The sequence below is a fragment of the Eurytemora carolleeae genome, unplaced genomic scaffold, assembly GCF_000591075.1.
Source record: "Eurytemora carolleeae unplaced genomic scaffold, Eaff_2.0 scaffold1143, whole genome shotgun sequence".
Classification (NCBI taxonomy): Eukaryota; Metazoa; Arthropoda; class Copepoda; order Calanoida; family Temoridae; genus Eurytemora; species Eurytemora carolleeae.
In genome coordinates, this window is record NW_019397046.1 from 23,599 (window position 1) to 43,062 (window position 19,464).

General features: G+C 34.8%; 1 protein-coding gene across 7 annotated transcripts in view; it reads right to left on the bottom strand.

The window, feature by feature from the left end:
* Nucleotides 1-6,143: 6,143 nt before the first annotated feature.
* Nucleotides 6,144-19,464, bottom strand: part of LOC111711391 (F-box/LRR-repeat protein 4) — a 34,670-nt gene continuing 21,349 nt past the window's right edge. For 3 of the 7 annotated variants that reach the window (XM_023485736.1, XM_023485737.1, XM_023485738.1), the window contains exons 6-7: nt 18,505-18,823; nt 6,144-7,345 (exon numbers count right to left, since the gene is read on the bottom strand). In XM_023485736.1, the coding sequence (XP_023341504.1) occupies nt 6,221-7,345; nt 18,505-18,823 (1,444 nt within the window). In that variant the 3' untranslated portion in view covers nt 6,144-6,220. Of the gene's footprint in view, nt 7,636-18,504; nt 19,197-19,464 lie in introns of all 7 variants that reach the window. The other 4 variants (XM_023485739.1, XM_023485735.1, XM_023485734.1 and 1 more) reach the window with 4 other exon arrangements.

Sequence of the window (19,464 nt, forward strand, 5' to 3'; positions counted from 1 at the left end):
GGGGGGGGGGGTGCATAAATTGCAAGAAGTTGAATCTTTTGTTTCTTTTTAAGTACAGGGACTGGCCTTTTTACTGTCCTGTACCCTGCCCTATGCATGTTTAGGGTTAAAAACTTATAATAAAACTTACAACATTTTAAAACTGTTTTTTTTGTTTGGGTTTCAAACTTTGCAATATTTTATCTGATTTTTTTGGTGTTTCACGCAATTTCTGAAAAAAATGTAAAAATTGAAGAAAAAAACCGTTAACGATTGTGAAGAAATGTCTGTAAACGCCCTTCATAAAATCAACATGGATAACTAACGGTAACATAAATATGAGATATCTAAAGGTACACACCACACATTCAGTACAATTAACTTGCAACTCCATGTAACTCCACAAATTTATTCACTTCTAGAAGAGACTAAAATATGGATGAAAATGAGGATGAGAAGCTTGCTCGGATGCTTCAATCACAGTTTGATCAGGTTCCTTTTCTCAATCAAAATACCTTTGATTGATTGCTGGGATAGCAAGGGGTAGGAGATCTAGTAACCTACTGTATCATGGGGGTAGGTAGGGGGTAGGTAGGGAGGAGGACAGGCCCGTCTTGTTTCTTCTTCATCCTCTCTTTGGTCCTGGATCTGTGGTCACCCCCTCTGCGAGTTCTGCGAGCATAGCAGGAGCAGTAAAAGCTGACCAAACCCTTTATTGTCAAAGACCTTCTGGAACTGGAGAATCTAGAAGCATATTATCCGTTTTGTTTGATAGTTTGTTTTGTTTTCCTTTTTTTTAATGTGTGGCGCTTGGCCACTTTCAGAACAAAATGGCTTCTGGAGTTATTAATATTTCAGTTTTTGTCAGAATAGAGTGTGGTGCTTGGCCACTTTCAGATACAAATGGCTTCTTGAGTTATTAATATTTCAGTTTTTGTCAGAATAGAGTGTGGTGCTTAGCCACTTTCAGATACAAATGGCTTCTGGAGTTATTAATGTTTCAGTTTTAGGCTGAATAAAGTATGGTGCCTTGCCATCTATTCAGACTAAAATGGCTACTGGAGTTCTCAACCTGGAGTAAATATGAATTCTGGAGTAAGCATGAATAATGAAGTAAGGATTAATCTTGGAGTAAGCAAGAATCCTGGAGTAATAATGATTCCTGGAGTAAGGATGAATCCTGGAATACAGAAACCTTGGAGATCCTGATTCCTGAAGAAAGAATCAATCTTGGAGTAAGGATAAATTCTGGAGTAAGCATGAATCCTGGAGTAAGCAAGAATCCTGGAGTAAGCAAGAATCCTGGAGTAAAAATGATTCCTGGAGTGAGGATGAATCCTGGAGTACAGAAACCTTGGAGTAAGGATGAATTCTGGAGTAAGGATGAATCATGAAGAAAGGATGAATCCTGAAGATAGGATGAATTCTGAAGAAAGGATGAATCCTGGAGTAAGGATTAATTTTGGAGTAAGGATTAGTCTTGGACTAAGGATTAATCTTGAACTAAGGATTAATCTTAGACTTAGGATTAATCCTGGAGTAAGGATTAATCTTAGAGTAAGAATTAATCTTAGAGTAAGGATTATTTTGGAGTAAGGATTAATCTTGGATTAGGGATTAATCTTGAACTAAGGATTAATCTTGGACTAAGGATTAATCTTGGAGTAAATATGAGTCCTGGAGTAAGCAAGAATTCTGGAGTAATGATGAATCCTGAAGAAAGGATGAATCCTGGAGTAAGGATAAATTCTGGAGTAAGGATGAATCTTGGAGTAAGGAGTTCTCAACCTGGAGTTAATATGAATGCTGGAGTAAGCATGAATAATGGTGTAAGGATTAATCTTGGAGTAAGGATTAATCTTGGACTAATTATTAATCTTGGAGTAAGCATGAATCCTGGAGTAAGCAAGAATCCTGTAGTAAAGATGATTCCTGAAGTAAGGATGAATCCTGGAGTACGAATAAACCATGTAGTAATGATGAATCCTGGAGTAAGAATGATTCCCGGAGTAAGGATAATTCCTGGAGTAAGGATAATTCCTGGAGTAAGGATAAATTCTGGAGTAAGGAGTTCTCAACCTGGAGTAAATATGAATTCTGGAATAAGCATGAATAATGGAGTAAGGATTAATCTTAATTCATGAGGCAAATGCGCAAATGGCACTGTGCTTGTATACTGTGCAGCAGAATTTGGTGGAGATGACTTTAAAACTTTGAATCAGGAACTAATGGCCATGATTCAAACTGAACTTGGTACTCTTAAAGAGCAGGGTTACTGCTCTTAATTGGCAGGAAACTTTAACGCTCATGTCGCTAACGATACACAAGGAATACCATCGAACAACAAGGATATCAACTAAATTGGTAAACTAATTAGAGAGTTTATACAGACAAACAACTTGTCGATTGTCAATAAAGACCAAAATAGATGTAACGGAGTGTTTACTAGAATTTATGCAGTTGGCAGCCATAAGCAAGGCTAAGAGTAAAGGTCATATAAAGATCCTTCTCATCCAGTCAATGTATTACAACAATTGTGTGCGGGTTCACATTGCAGGTAGTCTCTCTGCACCCCTTTCCAGAAATCTGATCAAAGGCATAGAGGAGAAGATGGTGGCAGTTGCTCAAAAATATGCAAATGCAGTTATTGGACTATCCAGGAATGGCTTAGGCAGAGCAGTAGCAGCCCATGCTTTGTGGGAAAGATTTGCTATTCCAGCAATACTATACTGTTTAGAGGCAATGGTACATTCTAAGGGAGTCCTTGAGAACCTAGACAGAATCCAACACATGGTTGCTAGGTACATTTTGCAACTTCTCAAATCCTTGGCCCGAATTGCAGGGGCCCTAGATGCTGGGTTCATGCAAATGAAAGTCAGGGTTATGACTCGCACAGGGATGTTTGTATGGAATATTTTAAACAGGAAGCATGACAAAATCCTCAAAGCTGTGTTTGATTCAGTAATGAGGTCTCCGTTAGATTCATGGGCTAGGCAGGTAGAAGCCCTGAAAGAAGCGGGGGGGGGGGGGGTCATCGGTTAGTTGGCCCCAAGAGGTTGCTGAAGAGTAGCTTAAAGGATGTTGCAATTAGTAATGTTATCTCGCAGAAAAGAGAATTATCTCCCTTGCATGCCACAACCCCGCATATGGTTTAAACTCCAGGAACATGTAAATGACAATGCGGAATTACGCACCTTTTACAGAGTCAGGGTAGGTGATGCAGGTTTGGGTAACAGGAGACCAAACCCAATGGGAAAACTGTACTTTCATTGCCCATATTGTCTTAACAAAGGAGTGGTGGCCAAACTAACAGAACACCACGTAATAATAGAATGCTTGGGTGTTAGATTCGATCGCACTCAGTTTAATATCCTGAATGTACAGTAAACTCCTTAGGTTCCAGGACTGCACTAAGGAAGTATCTAGGGAGGGATAATGCGGGCTATATGTATAAAATGCCTTATTTTTCACATTAGCTTTATGTCAGGTAAATAGAAGGAAGTTAAAGTAGTAATAATTTAAATTTTAAAAATAAAGGTGTGTATTGATTTGTATATAAACTAGAAATTCAAGGCGCTTCGCGCCCTTCTTTCTAGCCTTAGAGGGCGCTTCGCGCCCATCTTCTAAATTAATTGTAAACATGTTCTCTTTGTGTACATCGTAAAACTAAACAAAAATAATTTGCGGATTTTTACAAAAAATTTCGCGGATTTTCAAAATTTTAAAAAATTTAATGACGATCGAATTTTGATAGAGACAAATATTTGAAATTTTGATGATTCATAAACCTTCCCTGGGCTCCCTAGATGTCCCACAAAAAATTTGGGCCCGATCGGTTCAGCCGTTTTGACGTTTATTGGATACAAACAANTTTATCAACATTTATTCAAGAATTTTATTTAAATTAAAAACTACCCTCACTTCCACTGATTTTTCAAAATCTTAATTTCAACATTTATTATTTTTTTTCATTTTCAAACTACAGTCACTTCCAAGACAAAAACTTAAGCAAGTCTTAAAGAAAAAAAAGAGGCAATTTAAAGATTTTTAAAGTTGAATTTCTTGCTAAATATTTTTTTTTTTATCAAGATTTTACAAAAAAATCTTATACTTATATAAGAAAAGTATCTGCTAACTACCATACATACCTATGTTAATAAAAAATTCACCTATTTTTCAGCAAAAAAAGGCATTTTATACGTTCACTAATGCGGGAGTACCAGATATGATAAAACGAGCCTATCACATCCACAACATCCTCCAGCGTTGGCAGTTCATTACGACATCAATATTACATCCATGTAGCTGCTGCTTCTCGCCTCACTATTGATTGCAGGGTACACTTTCGCCATCAGGATGTATGGCTAGACGGCATCTGGTATGTACCTGCCTTAATTGATTTCCCTTAGAGTAGGGGGAATGAGATTAGGGTGCCAGATTGAATCGGCAGGGGAATCAGCACCTGACTGAGACCCTTCCCAGAGTCGGTCTGGGGATCCCACATTGGGGGTCTTTCACGATCTTTTTCATTTAATTTCGTTTCATGTCTGTTTGTTTGTCCGTTTGTGTTCAATAAACGTCAAAACAGCTGAACCAATCGGGCCCAAATTGTATGACCCAAGGGAAAGTTTATGGATGATCAGAGTTTCAAAAAGTTTTAAAAAACGCACGAACAAATATTTGAAAATCCGCGAACGTTTTTTCTTTTTGTTTTATACTGTACAAAGAGAAGATGTTCACAGATAGAGCCACAATTAAAAGTTAAAATAGAGGATGGGCGCAAAGCGGCCTTAAAGCCAAGTATATTTATACTTTGCTTGTCTGTATGTTTGATTGTCTGTCTGTTTGTTGTATCCAATAAACGTCAAAACAGCTGAACCGATCAGGCCCATATTTTGTGTGGGACCTCCCCCCAGGGAAGGTTTATGGATGATTAAAATTTCAAAAGTTGTATCCAAAAGCTTTTGATTTGCGTAAAATTTTAAAAATGCGCAAAAAAGATATTTGTTTTTAATTTTTTTCTGTACTAAGAGAAGTTAAAATAGAGGATGGGCGCAAAGCACCCATAAAGTCTAGTAAACTTAAATTTTATGAGATGAAAAAAAAGAACACAGGTCCAAAAACCCCAATTCTGAACAGAAAACTAATTTTTCCTGTGTTTTTCACTCTTCACTTTTCAGTTAAAGATTTAAAAAGATACAGATCCTTTAAGTCCATTAAAGTAAGAAAAGTCTGTACCTGAAGAATATGCCTGATTATGTCAGTACACATATCGTCCAGTGCAGGAACCCTTGCTAGGGTTAGTACACTCATCAGAGGGAGAAGAGAATTAATCATCTTTCCATTATCTCTGCTTCCTTCAGGTTTACACCTACTAGCTATCCCCTTCTTTATCCATGGTTATCCTGAAGTAATAACATATTTATTTATTACAAAGAGCACTATCCTTTTCTTGTAATGTAAATTTTGTTTCTATTATGTGCATTGACAAGGAAGATAAAAAATTATTTGTAAGAAATCTTATCAAAAAGTTCTCTATTGTTTATCATTTTCAAAAATCCTTAAGTTTGCTTAGGTATTTCACAAATTTTTCTGCAGAGCATTATGCAAAAATCCGCAAACTTAATATTGCAGAATTCCGCATTTTAAAAAAATTGATTTCGCAGAAACAAGCACAAAGAATGTGAAATCCCGCGCACAACTAAAGCTGCAGCTTTAACAAAATTTTGCTAAAACTTTAACAAAAAGGAAATATCTGTTTCCTGCAGTTTTTACTCGGAATTTGCATCAATTTTTGCTCTCAATTTGAACATTTTTCCCTCACTTTTTTCATGCAATATTTGCGCATTTTTTCGTGGAATTAAATCATTTATTTCGCGGAATTTGCATATTTTTTAGCGTAAAACAATGCACAAACTGCGGAAATTTTTGCGTTTTTTTCTCTAAAAAATGCAGAATTTGCGGCGGAACAAAAAATATTCATGCATAATGCGGAATGTTATCAAAAGTTTTTTCTATTTTACTGAAAACAATACTTCCAGCATGATATCAAAATTTAACAAATAAGGAAGATACTGTAAAATAAAACTTACGTTACTATGCAATCTAGGAAATGGTATAATGCTGTACACACATTTATTATTTAACCAGTTGAATCATTTTTATCTGAAATAAAAAATCGTTTGTTTTAAATAAAATTATAGTTTAAAAAATTTACAAAGCATTTATTTTTTGTGTTAATCTAATATGAAAACGTTTTCAATGTAAAGGTTCCCTTGTATTCAGACAAATTCTCTCCAGCAACATTTGTTCCTGATATATCCAGGAATCTAAGTGTACTTCGACAAAGCTGTAGTATCTGCAGTAGTCCTTTGTATGTGAGTTGTTTACAGTATCTCATGTTCAGGTTCTCTAAACAAGGCAGGGTTCCCTTGTATTCAGACAGATTCTCTCCAGTTATATTTGTATTTGATATATCCAGGGATCTTAGTGTACTTCCACAAAGCTGAAGTATCTCCAGCAGTTCTTTGTTTGTGAGCTGTTTAAAGTCACTCATGTTCAGGTTCTCTAAACAAGGCAGGGTTCCCTTGTATTCAGACAGATTCTCTCCAGTTATATTTCTTTTTGATATATCCAGGGATCTTAGTGTACTTCCACAAAGCTGTAGTATCTGCAGCAGTCCCTTGTTTGTAAGTTGTTCACAGTCTCTCATGTTCAGGTTCTCTAAAAAAGGCAGGGTTCTCTTGTATTCAGACAGATTCTCTCCAGTTATTTTTGTTTCTGATATATCCAGGGATCTAAGTGTACTTCCACAAAGCTGTAGTATCTGCAGCAGCCCTTTGTTTATGAGTTGATCACAGAATTGCATGTCTAGGTTCTCTAAACAAGGCAGGGTTCCCTTGTATTCAGACAGATTTTCTCCAGTTATTTCTGTATATGATATATCCAGGGATCTAAGTGTACTTCCACAAAGCTGTAGTATCTGCAGCAGTCCCTTATTTGTGAATTTTTCACAGCTACTCATGATCAGGTTCTCTAAACAAGGCAGGATTACCTTGTATTCAGACAGATTCTCTCCAGTTACTTTTGTTACTGATATATCCAGGGATCTAAGTGTACTTCCACAAAGCTGAAGTATCTGCAGCACTCCTTTGTTTGTGAAATGATAACACTCACTCATGTTCAGGTTCTCTAAACAAGGCAGGGTTCCCTTGTACTCAGACAGATTCTCTCCAGTTATATTTGTATTTGATATATCCAGGGATCTTAGTGTACTTCCACAAAGCTGAAGTATCTGCAGCAGTCCCTTGTTTGTGAGTTGTTTACAGTAACTCATGTTCAGGTTCTCTAAACAAGGCAGGGTTCCCTTGTATTTAATGAATATTTCACCAGTAATAATCGAATTCCTCAAGGTCAAAGATTTTAGAGTACTCCCACACTGTTCCAATATTTGTAGAAACCAGTAATTATTTAGACTTCTATCATCATCAACACAAATCAGTTGTAGAGTTTGGAGTTGTTTTGAAACTATGTTCACATTTATTCCAGAAATAAATTCAATGCTTCTTACTATAATCAAGGTAGACAAGGATGGAAGGGAGAATATTTTATTTAATCCAGTTGATGTAAATTCACTTGTTTCCCACTCCCAGTAATTTTCTTTTCCAAGTTGAAACATGAGAAACCCTATGCATGCTTAGAGTTAAAAACTTTTAATAACTTACAACATTTTAAAACTGTTTTTGTTTGGGTTCAAACTTTGCAATATTTTATCTTATTTTTTTTTGGTGTTTCACGCAATTTGAAAAAAGTGTAAAAATTGAAGAAAAAAAACTGTTAACGATTGTGAAAAAATTTCCGTAAACGCCCTTAATAAAATCGAAATAGATAACTAACGGAAAATTCGGAAACAAACGGTTACCTAAAAATTTTTTAAAGAAAAAGCTAGAAAAAATTAGAACGTGCCCAGTCCTAGGCATAAATATAAGATACCTTAAAGATACATACCACACATTCAGTACAATTAACTTGCAACTCCATGTAACTCCATGTAATTATATTAAAAAAACGGCTAGAAAATATTAGAACGTGCCCAGTCCTAGGCATAAACATAAGATACCTTAAAGGTACACACCACACATTCAGTCCAATTAACTTGCAACTCCATGAAACTCCACACATTTCTTCCAATTACCTTGCAAGTACTACTTTATCTTAACTTCAAACAAAACTAGCAAAAAACATGTTTCTAAAATTCAATTTAAAATTATTGGCGTTTTATACTAGAAATAGTAAAAGACAGTTTTAAAAACAAAAAACTGAACTTCTTTTATATATATATATATACTTTGCTTGTATGTCTGTTTGTTTGTCCACTTGTGACCCAAGGGTAGGTTTATGGATGATCAGAGTTTCAAAAAGTTGTATCCAAAAGCTTTTAACTTGCATGAACTTTTAAAAACGCACGAAAAAATATTTGAAAATCCGCGAACGTTTTTTCTTTTTGTTTTATACTGTACAAAGAGAAGATGTTCACAGATAGAGCCACAATTAAAAGTTAAAATAGAGGATGGGCGCAAAGCGGCCTTAAAGCCAAGTATATTTATACTTTGCTTGTCTGTATGTTTGATTGTCTGTCTGTTTGTTGTATACAATAAACGTCAAAACGGCTGAACCGATCAGGCCCATATTTTGCCTGGACCTCCCATGACCCCAGGGAAGGTTTATGGGTGATTTCAAAAGTTGTACTAAAAGCTTTTGATTTGCGTAAAATTTTTAAAATGAAAAAAAAAAATATTAGTTTTTTAGTTTTTTTATGTACATAGAGAAGATGTTCACAGATAAAGACACAATTAAAAGTTAAAATAGAGGATGAGCGCAAAGCACCCATAAAGCCTAGTAAACTTAAATTTTATGAGAAGAAAAAAAAGAACAAAGGTCCAAAAAACCCCAATTCTGAACAGAAAACTAATTTTTCCTATGTTTTTCACTCTTCTGTTAAAGATTTGAAAAAAGTGAGATAGATGAATNGGGGGATTGTGGGCCCCACTTTACAGGTCTAGGTGGGGAACACTGCCCCCTCCTGTGTACGCCCTTGGAACTTAAAAACAGGTAAAATATATTTATTTCAATGTATTAATTACCTAAAACTGTTTCAACTTCTTCAGCAAACTTGATGAGCTGATCTGTTGTAAACTCGGTAGAAAACCTCCAGAAATGAACCAGTTTATCCCCACATCCTTCAACTCTGTTCTTGAGAGTAGAGGACACTCCCCTCAGCATCTTCTTACTCCTGTAATCCAGGAACTGCAAAATGTTTATCACAGAATGTTGAAAGGAGAGAGAATTATGATAATGTTTCTCAAATTTTTATAAATATCGCTGATATCGATGATTAGACAGAGGTTAAAAGGTTACCATTGCTTATCAGACATGATACTTAAAAAATAGGAGGATACTTAAAATTACGTCTACAGATCCTTTAAGTCTATTAAAGTAAGAAAAGTCTGTACCTGAAGAATATGCCTGATTATATCAGGACACATATTGTCCAGTGTTAGTACACTCATCAGAGGGAGTAGAGAAGTAATCTTCCTTCCATTATCTCTGTTTCCTTTAGGTTTATATTTACCTAAAATCTTCCCTTTTTTCCTTTTTTTTGAACTTGCACCTGTTTCTGTCTTGTACTCTTTCTCTTCATATTTTTCCTTTTCAACTGTTTTGGGAATCTTCCCTACTTTTTCTACATCAACTTGACGTTTTCTGCAACAAGCACCAATTTCAGTTTCTCTGTCAATCTGATCAGCCCCTGGTAATCTTTCTTCCTCTTCATATCCCAGTTCTTGCAGTATTTTTGATGCATCAAAAGAAAAGCCACCAAAGAACTTGATATAACCATTATTTACCAGATCTAGTGTAATTTTTGATGCGTAAGAACCAGAGAAGCCAAAGCGCATCTTTAGGAATTCTATTGTTGGATTTTCTCCAGGCTGGCAAGTTCTAAACTCTTGTTTGAGGATAGATTTAAGAACTCTCCTCTTATTCAATTCAAACACAAACTCCTGTTTATCTTTGTATGATCTTTTTTCTTTTTTAAAATGTTCATCAATAAAAACATTTCCGCAAATATTTCCACAGTCTACTGCACAATGTATACATGTGTGTTTTGCTTCTAAGTTTACATCATAGCATATGCTGTGTGAATAGTTTCCACAGGATAAACATTTAACCATCTCTGGGTCCCAGGTTTGATACAGGCAGATGCAAGAGATAATTCCAACCTTGGTTTTCCCTGTGGTTTCGTCTTCTGATCCTTCCTCAGAGGATGAATATTTGTTTCTCCTTTCCTTCTCTTCATCCAATCTATTGTACAATTTATTATTCTAGTATTTTTTAGATTCAAAGGACCTCATTAGTCTCCTTGAGTTTGTAATAACTCTTGTAATATTAGAGATAAATGGTGCTAAATTTGCACCTATATTCTTTCAATCCATATGGGACAGGATAAATTTTTTTTTTATTTTTAGCTAACATATATACATACATGCATGCATACACACAGAGGGTTGTTAATCGTTTTTGAAAACGATCGTTAAACGATCGTTTTTTGTTTCGTTTTAAATCATTTTCAAAAACGATCCTTTCGTTTTCGGAAAAAAATGGTCGTTTTTAAAAATGACCCACTTGTTATAAACTTTTAGAAAACTAATAATAATTACGATTTGCGATCGTTTTTATACGATTGTTTAAAAAAAAAACGATAATTTTTGAAAAAACGATTGTTTTTGAAAAAATATTTTATTGACATTTATGTTAACTAAGGGTTGTCGTTAATGATAGTTAACGAAACAACGAAATTTATAAAATCAGTTGTTTTTGGAAAAACTATAGTTTTTGAAAAAAAATTTCATGCAACTTTATTGAATGTCGTCTTACATGAAGTTTAACAGTTGTGGGGGAGTTAAAATTTCTAGATATTTTCTATAAAACTACTTAATGATTAATACAGATGCCCTTTAGGTCGGTTTCCTCTCTTCTTTAACGATCGTTAATGAAGGGTTGTCGTTAACAATCGTTAACGAAGGTTTGTCGTTAACGATCGTTAACAAAGGGTTGTCGTTAACGATCGTCAACGAAACAACAAATTTTATAAAAACGATCGTTTTGAAAAACGATCATTTTGAAAAGCAATTGTTTTAAAAACGACCATTTTTAAAAAACGAACATTTTAAAAAACGATCTTTTCGTTTTCGATTTTTCGTTGCCATTTTCCTAACGAAACGATGGTTTTTCAAAAGAATGAAAACGTTAACATCCCTATACACATATACATACAAATATATATATATATATATACATATGAGGAAAGAGCTTTATTAAATACAGGGTGTTTCTGAAAACAGTTGTTTTAGGCTTTTTAGCCTACTAAATATTGTTTAAATGTGCTGAAAATGCTATCAGTAGGTACAATATCCCAAAATGGGGGTGGGGGGGTGGTCGATGAAACATTTTTCTCTAAAATGCCGTTTTAACCTTCAAAAGAGGACCTAACATTAAAAATGTGCTTGGTCTGCAGCAAAAGTGGGGGCCTCTTGTAATATTTATGTCGTACTTAATTCATAGAGTAAATTCGCAAATCCTGAATTGCGATTAGAACCAATCCATGCTCATAGAAAGATATGACTCTGTCATATCTATATTGTGATTGCCTATTACGTACATATATTAACCAACCATAACTTGTAATTAGGCTGTAAATAACCCATTCCAAACATGAAATACGAAATAAAGATCAGTTGATTGAGACTCTGCTTTTGATTAAGGTTATCAGAGGCATAATTTAGCTTGAAAGACAGGTTGGTACTCCTTGAATTATAGGAGTGTAGATTGTGCAAGTAGTACTGTGCATTGAATCAATTTAGCTTGAAAGAATACTTGTTTCTCATTGAAAAAGGCAAGCAAAGGTTGTGCCTGAATAGTTGGTATAGACCAAACACAGCTTGTTCGATAGCCCCCGCTTGTGTCCTGTGGACATTCAGAGCCTGAGATTTAGTCTTGTTTGATTGCTAAAAAGAATAGACCTGGATAGATACATCTCGAGTAAATTATTATGGAGTTAGGTATTTGCTTCAAAACTGATGGCAGCGGCGTGAATCAAAGAACCCAAAAAGAGTAGATGTAAATGCCTAGACTCCCAAGAAAAAAGAATCAAGTGAGTACTTGGTTTAACAGAGTAATAGCAGGGACCAGGCGAGGAGATATCTTCGAAGATAAGATAGCAATAGCAACACTGGATACTGGGGAGACTTTATATTCTAGGCTACCATCTAGAAAAGAGGTTTCAGAAATAGAGATGAAAATGGCAGGAGCAGAAGGGGGAGTTCCCCCAGCCCCAGAAGGACAATATCAGTACATAATACAGAAAATGGAGCAAATGGAGAGGGATAAACGAACATCAGATGAGAAGATGGAATTAATACAGCAAGGAATAGAAGGGGAAAAAATTAAGAAAAAAACAAGACTCATACGTTGAGACATGGGAAAACAATTTGAAGTCAGAATCATGTTGCAAGAGTTACAACAATGCTGGAGAAACCCAAAATTAAGGAAGCAAATATGAGGAGTAAAGAGTTCCTGGATATAAAAGTAAGAGAAGGAAAGGCAAATGAAGATACCTGGGAGAAGATAGGAAGATTCGAAACTGCCCATCATCACCAGACAATAACAGATGAAGATATAAAAAACATGTTGTTAGGATGCATAATGGGAGGAGCTAGACAAGAGGTAGTAATGTTGCAACAGACAATAGAAGGGATAACGTTTGATATGTATACATTGCCAGAGTTCTTTACAGAGTTATTGAAGAAATTTTCTAAAGAAAAGATGAGGAAGGCAGGAGTGTTTATTGTTTATGCCTAAAGTACTGAGAAATGAAAATGAGATTAAAGAAGTATTGGCGCATCAGCTGTGCAAACTAAGAACAATCAATATGGATCCCAGAGCAAGTTCCCTCCCACAATATGGCGGGATTAACAAGTTCATTTAATTTTGATGAAGAAGAAAGAAACAAGAAGTTAAATGATATGTGGAGAACTGGACAAGTTCCTATGGAAATAAACGAGATGCCAGGATTAGGGATTAGTGTCTAACGAATCAGACTACAAAGATGTCAACGCCATGCTACATGAGAATAGCTGTGTTTTTTGTTCTGCAAAAGGACAGGTCATATGAAAAGAGATTGTCAAAAATTTATGGAATGGGGTAACGGAAATCCAGAGAAATATGCAGAATGGAATGAGAAGAACCCCATCAAGATGTACGAGAATAACAGACATAAGGGAAATAGCCAGCAAACTGGAAATAACAACAGGAGAAATGATAATATTTCCTGTTATCATTGCAGGAAATCAGGACATGTGGCAAGAGAGTGCAGAAAACTAAGGAAAGAAGGAAACCAAGGAAAAGGGAGAATGGGAGAAAAATATGTTAGAATTGGCGCTTCAACTAGCAAAGGTGAACTCATGGTTTCCAGCCCCGGGTTTTTACTAGAGAATTCCAACAACTGACAGTTGGCAACTCAAGAGATACAAAATATTAATTTAGTAAATAGTGATATTAACAATGAATTAATAAACAGTAAAAATCTCACAAATGTATGACCAAGTGTTATTGACGAGTCAAAAGAAGAAGTTAATAATTGGGAAGAAGAGTTAATGATGAATTTGATCAGTATGAAAAAGTTAAAGGAAGACAACAATAAAACCTTGTATGGGAAATTCAAGAATATATAAAAATGAGATTTATGGATTAGCATTGGTAGATACTGGGAATTTAGTGACAAGTACTTTAGAGTCCAAAGAATTCTGGGAAACAGTGAAGGGAATAATGTCTGGAACAAACAATGCAAGAGTGGGCACGGTGGAGAAAGGAGGAAAAGGACTGAAAGTGTTAGGGAAAGGAGAAACATTTAAATTCTATCTCGACGGACTAGACCAGTTATTTGAAGTAGAACCCATAGTGATAGAAGGGCTGAATCATGCTGTAAATTTGGGGTAAATTCCTAAAACAATACGACATAGAGGACGTAAGGTCAAAATCTAATGAAACGCATAAATTAACTTCCAGTATATTAAATTTCTTATAACTTATTACTAGAGGGTTCAGAACATGAGATGATATCGATATCACATGTGTAGACTGTAAGTACAATGCCCCGTATCCGTTCTATCTCATTCCGTTGAATCTTGTGGGACTTGTTTAAGGCGGCCAGGCATCGTCTTCCACAACGAGGTTATTTTTTTTTATGTGCAAAGGAAGGAGCAAAATCAAGAGCCGGGAAAGGAAATCAAGAAAGGTTAACCAGGTTATGCAGTGTCAAAGGATCCCTGTTCACATTTATGCACAAGAATAAGAGAATATACAATCAAGAGAAGAAGAAGTATGTGCAAGTAATCCCTTCATGCTGAAAAGAAGATAAGGAAACCTCAAGCAAATCTCAGAGCATTAACCATGCACAGGAACCAGAAGTAGTACTGAAATGGAAGTAAAGGAGATGAAACTATGGTTTGGAGAGAAAGTGTTCATTCCTGCAGGAAGCGCAAAATTAGTGAAAGTCAGAGAAGATGGAGATTGGAGAGGAGAGGGTTTTGTAGATTCCATGCTACCAGAAGAGCAAAACCCAGGAACCTTCTATCATTTGTCAGGCAAGGAACCATTAATCTTTGTGGAGAACCACTCCTACGAGGGAGTAGAAGTAAGTATGAAAAAAAGGTTAGGAACAATTCATAGCTTGGACATTGACAAGAAAGCCTGGTTGAAAGATCAGTTAAGAGGAAGAAGTGAAACAGAAGTAGGGAAGGATGCTGAGGAAAACTTATCAGAAAATGTTTATGGAATGAAAGAATCTGACTATCCCACAGAAAAGAGTAAGAGGAAATTTATTAGTGAAAGTTTCAAGATAAATGATAACAAGATATTGAACAAGGATGAGAACTTAATGAAGGAGGAAGTGATAAAAACGTTTATTGACAATTTTTTGGCTCTGGCGTTACTTAATAATCATGACGGGAAAACCGATCTAGTAGAGTTAAAACTAAATCTAGAACCAGGAACAGTTCCAAAGAGATCTAAAGTGAGACTGTTGAACCCAGATCAGAAGAGAAACTTGAAGGATCAAATAGATGAGTGGATAGAGAAAGGTGCCATTGAACCTGCTAATAGTCCATGGGCTTCACCATGTGTGCCTGTTAAGAAGACAAATGAAAGGACATTTAGAGCCTGAGATTTAGTCCTGTTTGATTGCTATAAAGAATAGACCTGGAAAGATATGTCGAGTAAATAATTATGGAGTAAGGCATTTGCTACAGGTCTCCTATTCAAAGATTTTTAAAAGAATTCAAATTATAATTTTTTTACGTTTTATTCGACAGAATAGATAAAATTGCACATTTCAATGATAGACTTGAGAATTTTTAAAAATAAAAGAAAAAAAGATTTGAAAATCTTTTGAATTTTTTAAAAAACATTTTGAGTACATTTTGATGGCTAAAACGGAATTATATAGTAAAATGTTTCAACGATGACTCATCAATTTATGGACATTGTGCATACAGGTCACACATTGTAGTAAAATAAAACAACGTTTAGTGGGTGAAAACGCAATTAATATCTTTGGAAATGAGACTAGGCACATTTTTGAATATTATGCTTAACNATTTATAGATATTGTACCTACTAGAAGCACTTTTCAGCACATTTAAACACTATATAGTAGTCTAAAAAGCCTAAACCAACTTTTTTCAGAGACACCCTGTAGATTTTTATATTTTATTGCTGATATTTCACTGAACTGCCCCTCTCAGATATCATTTAACTAAAACAGAGAAAATACTAAGTTTAAATTATTTTGAACTATTCACTCCTTCAGGAGGCATTTTCACAGGTTTAAAGATTCAAAGTGTACAATTTTCATTTAAAGGGGCGACTAGAAATTACATTTTACTGAACACCCCACTACCATACATAGTATAAACTTGAAGAGGACACTTAAAGAGAAGGACTCAATAAAAGAACTCAATATATATAACAAGCCAGATTGAAACGATTAAAGCAATATCTTTTGCACAGACATTTATTTTACATGATTATATAAAAAATACAAACTGAGGATCAACCGGAGTTAATCCTAGAATCATAGATGGACTTATTTCTCCTCCTGGAGATATAGGAGGTGTTATCGACCACTCTCCTCTACTGCTTCATCAAGACTAATTTCTCTTATGGGGAACAAGATGGACGCCTAGTCGGCTTTCTCTGCCGACGAAATTACCGTTATCTTATTCCTCTAGATAAGGGTCATGAGGGTTCGAATCTCGTTGCTCTGGAAAGTTTGTTTATCCTCCTTGGTAACAGACCGAGTAACGGGTTAAACTGTTAAAATCAATATTGTTTGTTTGTCAGTTCTCAACTCATGATAGCTTGGGTTGACTGAACTGTCTCCAATCATATATACATGGTGGGTTTACAATAGCATCCTTTAGGAAGAGTATTCAATAGCTTAAAGATCCAGAATGCACCATTATTATCAGAAGGGGCGCCTAGAAACTAGAAATTCTTGGACTTCATTTGCCAACCCCCCCCCCCAAAAAAAAAAAATATTTCAAATTAATCAAATCTAGGGGGTGTTATGTGATAGTTTTCCCTTGGACGCCCCTAAAAAAGTATTTAATAAATCGTTTCAAAGAAATATAAAATAGTTCAGTAATTCTATCTGCCTGTCCTTATTTGATTTTGCATTGGAACTGTTTTTTCTTCATTTTCAAAAGTCTGATGGGGATCAAACGGCCCCCCTGACGGCTGGCTTTAAAGCCCCTGAACCATATAGGGCTCATTCTGCGAACTGAATCTGTCCTTGTTAGGCTTTTTAGTCCTGGACTAATATTCTGACAGACCTAAGATATATCGGTAATAAAATATATATATAAAAATACCGGTTTTGGGGAACACGCACACCTTTCTACGCCCCTGATGAAAAAAAAGAATTTGAAAATTATTCCTGTCCTTTATGGATTGAAAGAATATATTTATTTCTATTATTACAAACTCCAGGAGACATTAAAAAATTTAAAAATATTTAGAAAGGTTTAAACAATTCTTTCCCTTATATTAATTACTTTCCATTTGTATTATATACAATATACATCCATACTTTACTATTTTTAATTTTGCTTCTAATCACAAGTGACTTCTACTTTCATTCATCTGCACTTACCTTCTATTGATAATAGATCTTCCTTGTTTCTTGTTCTCTTCTTCTTCTAGATTTCTATCCTTCTCCTTCCAACCTCTTGTATTGTCCGATCTATATATATTGACAATATTTTAAAGATTCTTTTCTTTATTATCTTCTGATCAAATTACAATGTATTTCCGACGTTCAAAAGCATCCTTCCTCGCAAGTATTTCTTATTTAAAAAGGCAAATTAACTTCCTTGAGGGAAGTTTACATGCAGTACACGATAAATTACATGAAGTTCCATGTCTTAACTATTTACATAATTAAACATAAGGTAATTTGAGGGTTAATTAAAAATATACTTTTCCCTTTACTAATTTACACTAATCTATATACCCTTTTAAAGTTTTATTATATATTTTGAAGAATCATATTTCACCTGGAGGACATCATTTGTCCAACATGATTTATGTCTCCACTCTTAGTCTCAGCTGCCTGCATATGTTTTCAATATGTTTCCATGCTGTTCATGTGCTACTTGTGTATGTAAGAATGTACATCCTCCTCCATTTCTACAGTAACCCTGTATGTAAAATTTACAGGGTTTACTCATTTTCTGAAAATAATAAATTATTACATTTTTACAGTCAACGTACCTTGTAAGCATTTAAACTCACTGTTACAAATGTTATACATTTAAACTCACTGTTACAAATGTTATAATTTCCTTATCAGTCTTAAGTTTATCTATCGAACAACTCCCATTGATTCCACTGAACTGTTTGTAAATTGTTAAGCTTTTCAGGGTACTTAAAATTATTTAAAATTTTAGCTTAATTGTTACCAAGTCTGATAATCGAGATCAAGAAAATCTGAAATATGGAAAAATGTGGAAAAAGGAGGAAAAAATAGGGATCTGAAAAACCTAAAACTTTTTTCTGATGTTAGGAATGAGATTCTTGACTAACAAGCAGGTGTGTAAAGCACCTAGCTGGTATTTGTCTCAGACTTTTTGGTGAAAAGGCTTTAAAAAACATGGAAAAATGTGGAAAAAAGGGGAAAAAAATATTTTTTTCCACTTTTTATTTTTCTTACTTAAAACAAATACAAATGATGCCCATATGCAAAATATCATTCAGATTCTTAGAAAAATGAATCCATGAATCCAGAATTTCTGCTATATCCAGGGATCTAAGTGTACTTCCACAAAGCTGTAGTATCTGCAGCAGTCCCTTATTTGTGAATTTTTCACAGCTACTCATGATCAGGTTCTCTAAACAAGGCAGGATTACCTTGTATTCAGACAGATTCTCTCCAGTTACTTTTGTTACTGATATATCCAGGGATCTAAGTGTACTTCCACAAAGCTGAAGTATCTGCAGCACTCCTTTGTTTGTGAAATGATAACACTCACTCATGTTCAGGTTCTCTAAACAAGGCAGGGTTCCCTTGTACTCAGACAGATTCTCTCCAGTTATATTTGTATTTGATATATCCAGGGATCTTAGTGTACTTCCACAAAGCTGAAGTATCTGCAGCAGTCCCTTGTTTGTGAGTTGTTTACAGTAACTCATGTTCAGGTTCTCTAAACAAGGCAGGGTTCCCTTGTATTTAATGAATATTTCACCAGTAATAATCGAATTCCTCAAGGTCAAAGATTTTAGAGTACTCCCACACTGTTCCAATATTTGTAGAAACCAGTAATTATTTAGACTTCTATCATCATCAACACAAATCAGTTGTAGAGTTTGGAGTTGTTTTGAAACTATGTTCACATTTATTCCAGAAATAAATTCAATGCTTCTTACTATAATCAAGGTAGACAAGGATGGAAGGGAGAATATTTTATTTAATCCAGTTGATGTAAATTCACTTGTTTCCCACTCCCAGTAATTTTCTTTTCCAAGTTGAAACATGAGAATTTCAGGATGTTTCTTCACAAGATACTCAACGCCATCATCTCTAGCATCTTCTGCTTCAAAACCTGGAAATGTAAAAAAGTAAGTGTAGTAAGAAATTTGTTTAGAAAATTTAATTATTAAAAATTGATGAAAAGTCTAAAATGTATCTCATTTTTAATAACAGGTTGTAAGTAGTAAAAATATTGTTATATTTAAAATTCGGTGTAGAGTAAAAAAGTAGATGTAAGTTCCACATTTATTGAAAATATATTTCAGTCTGGGTTGACCCTCGTCAGTTCTAACGATAAAATAACCATCAAAATCAATAAATTAAAAAAAAATTTGTAAAAA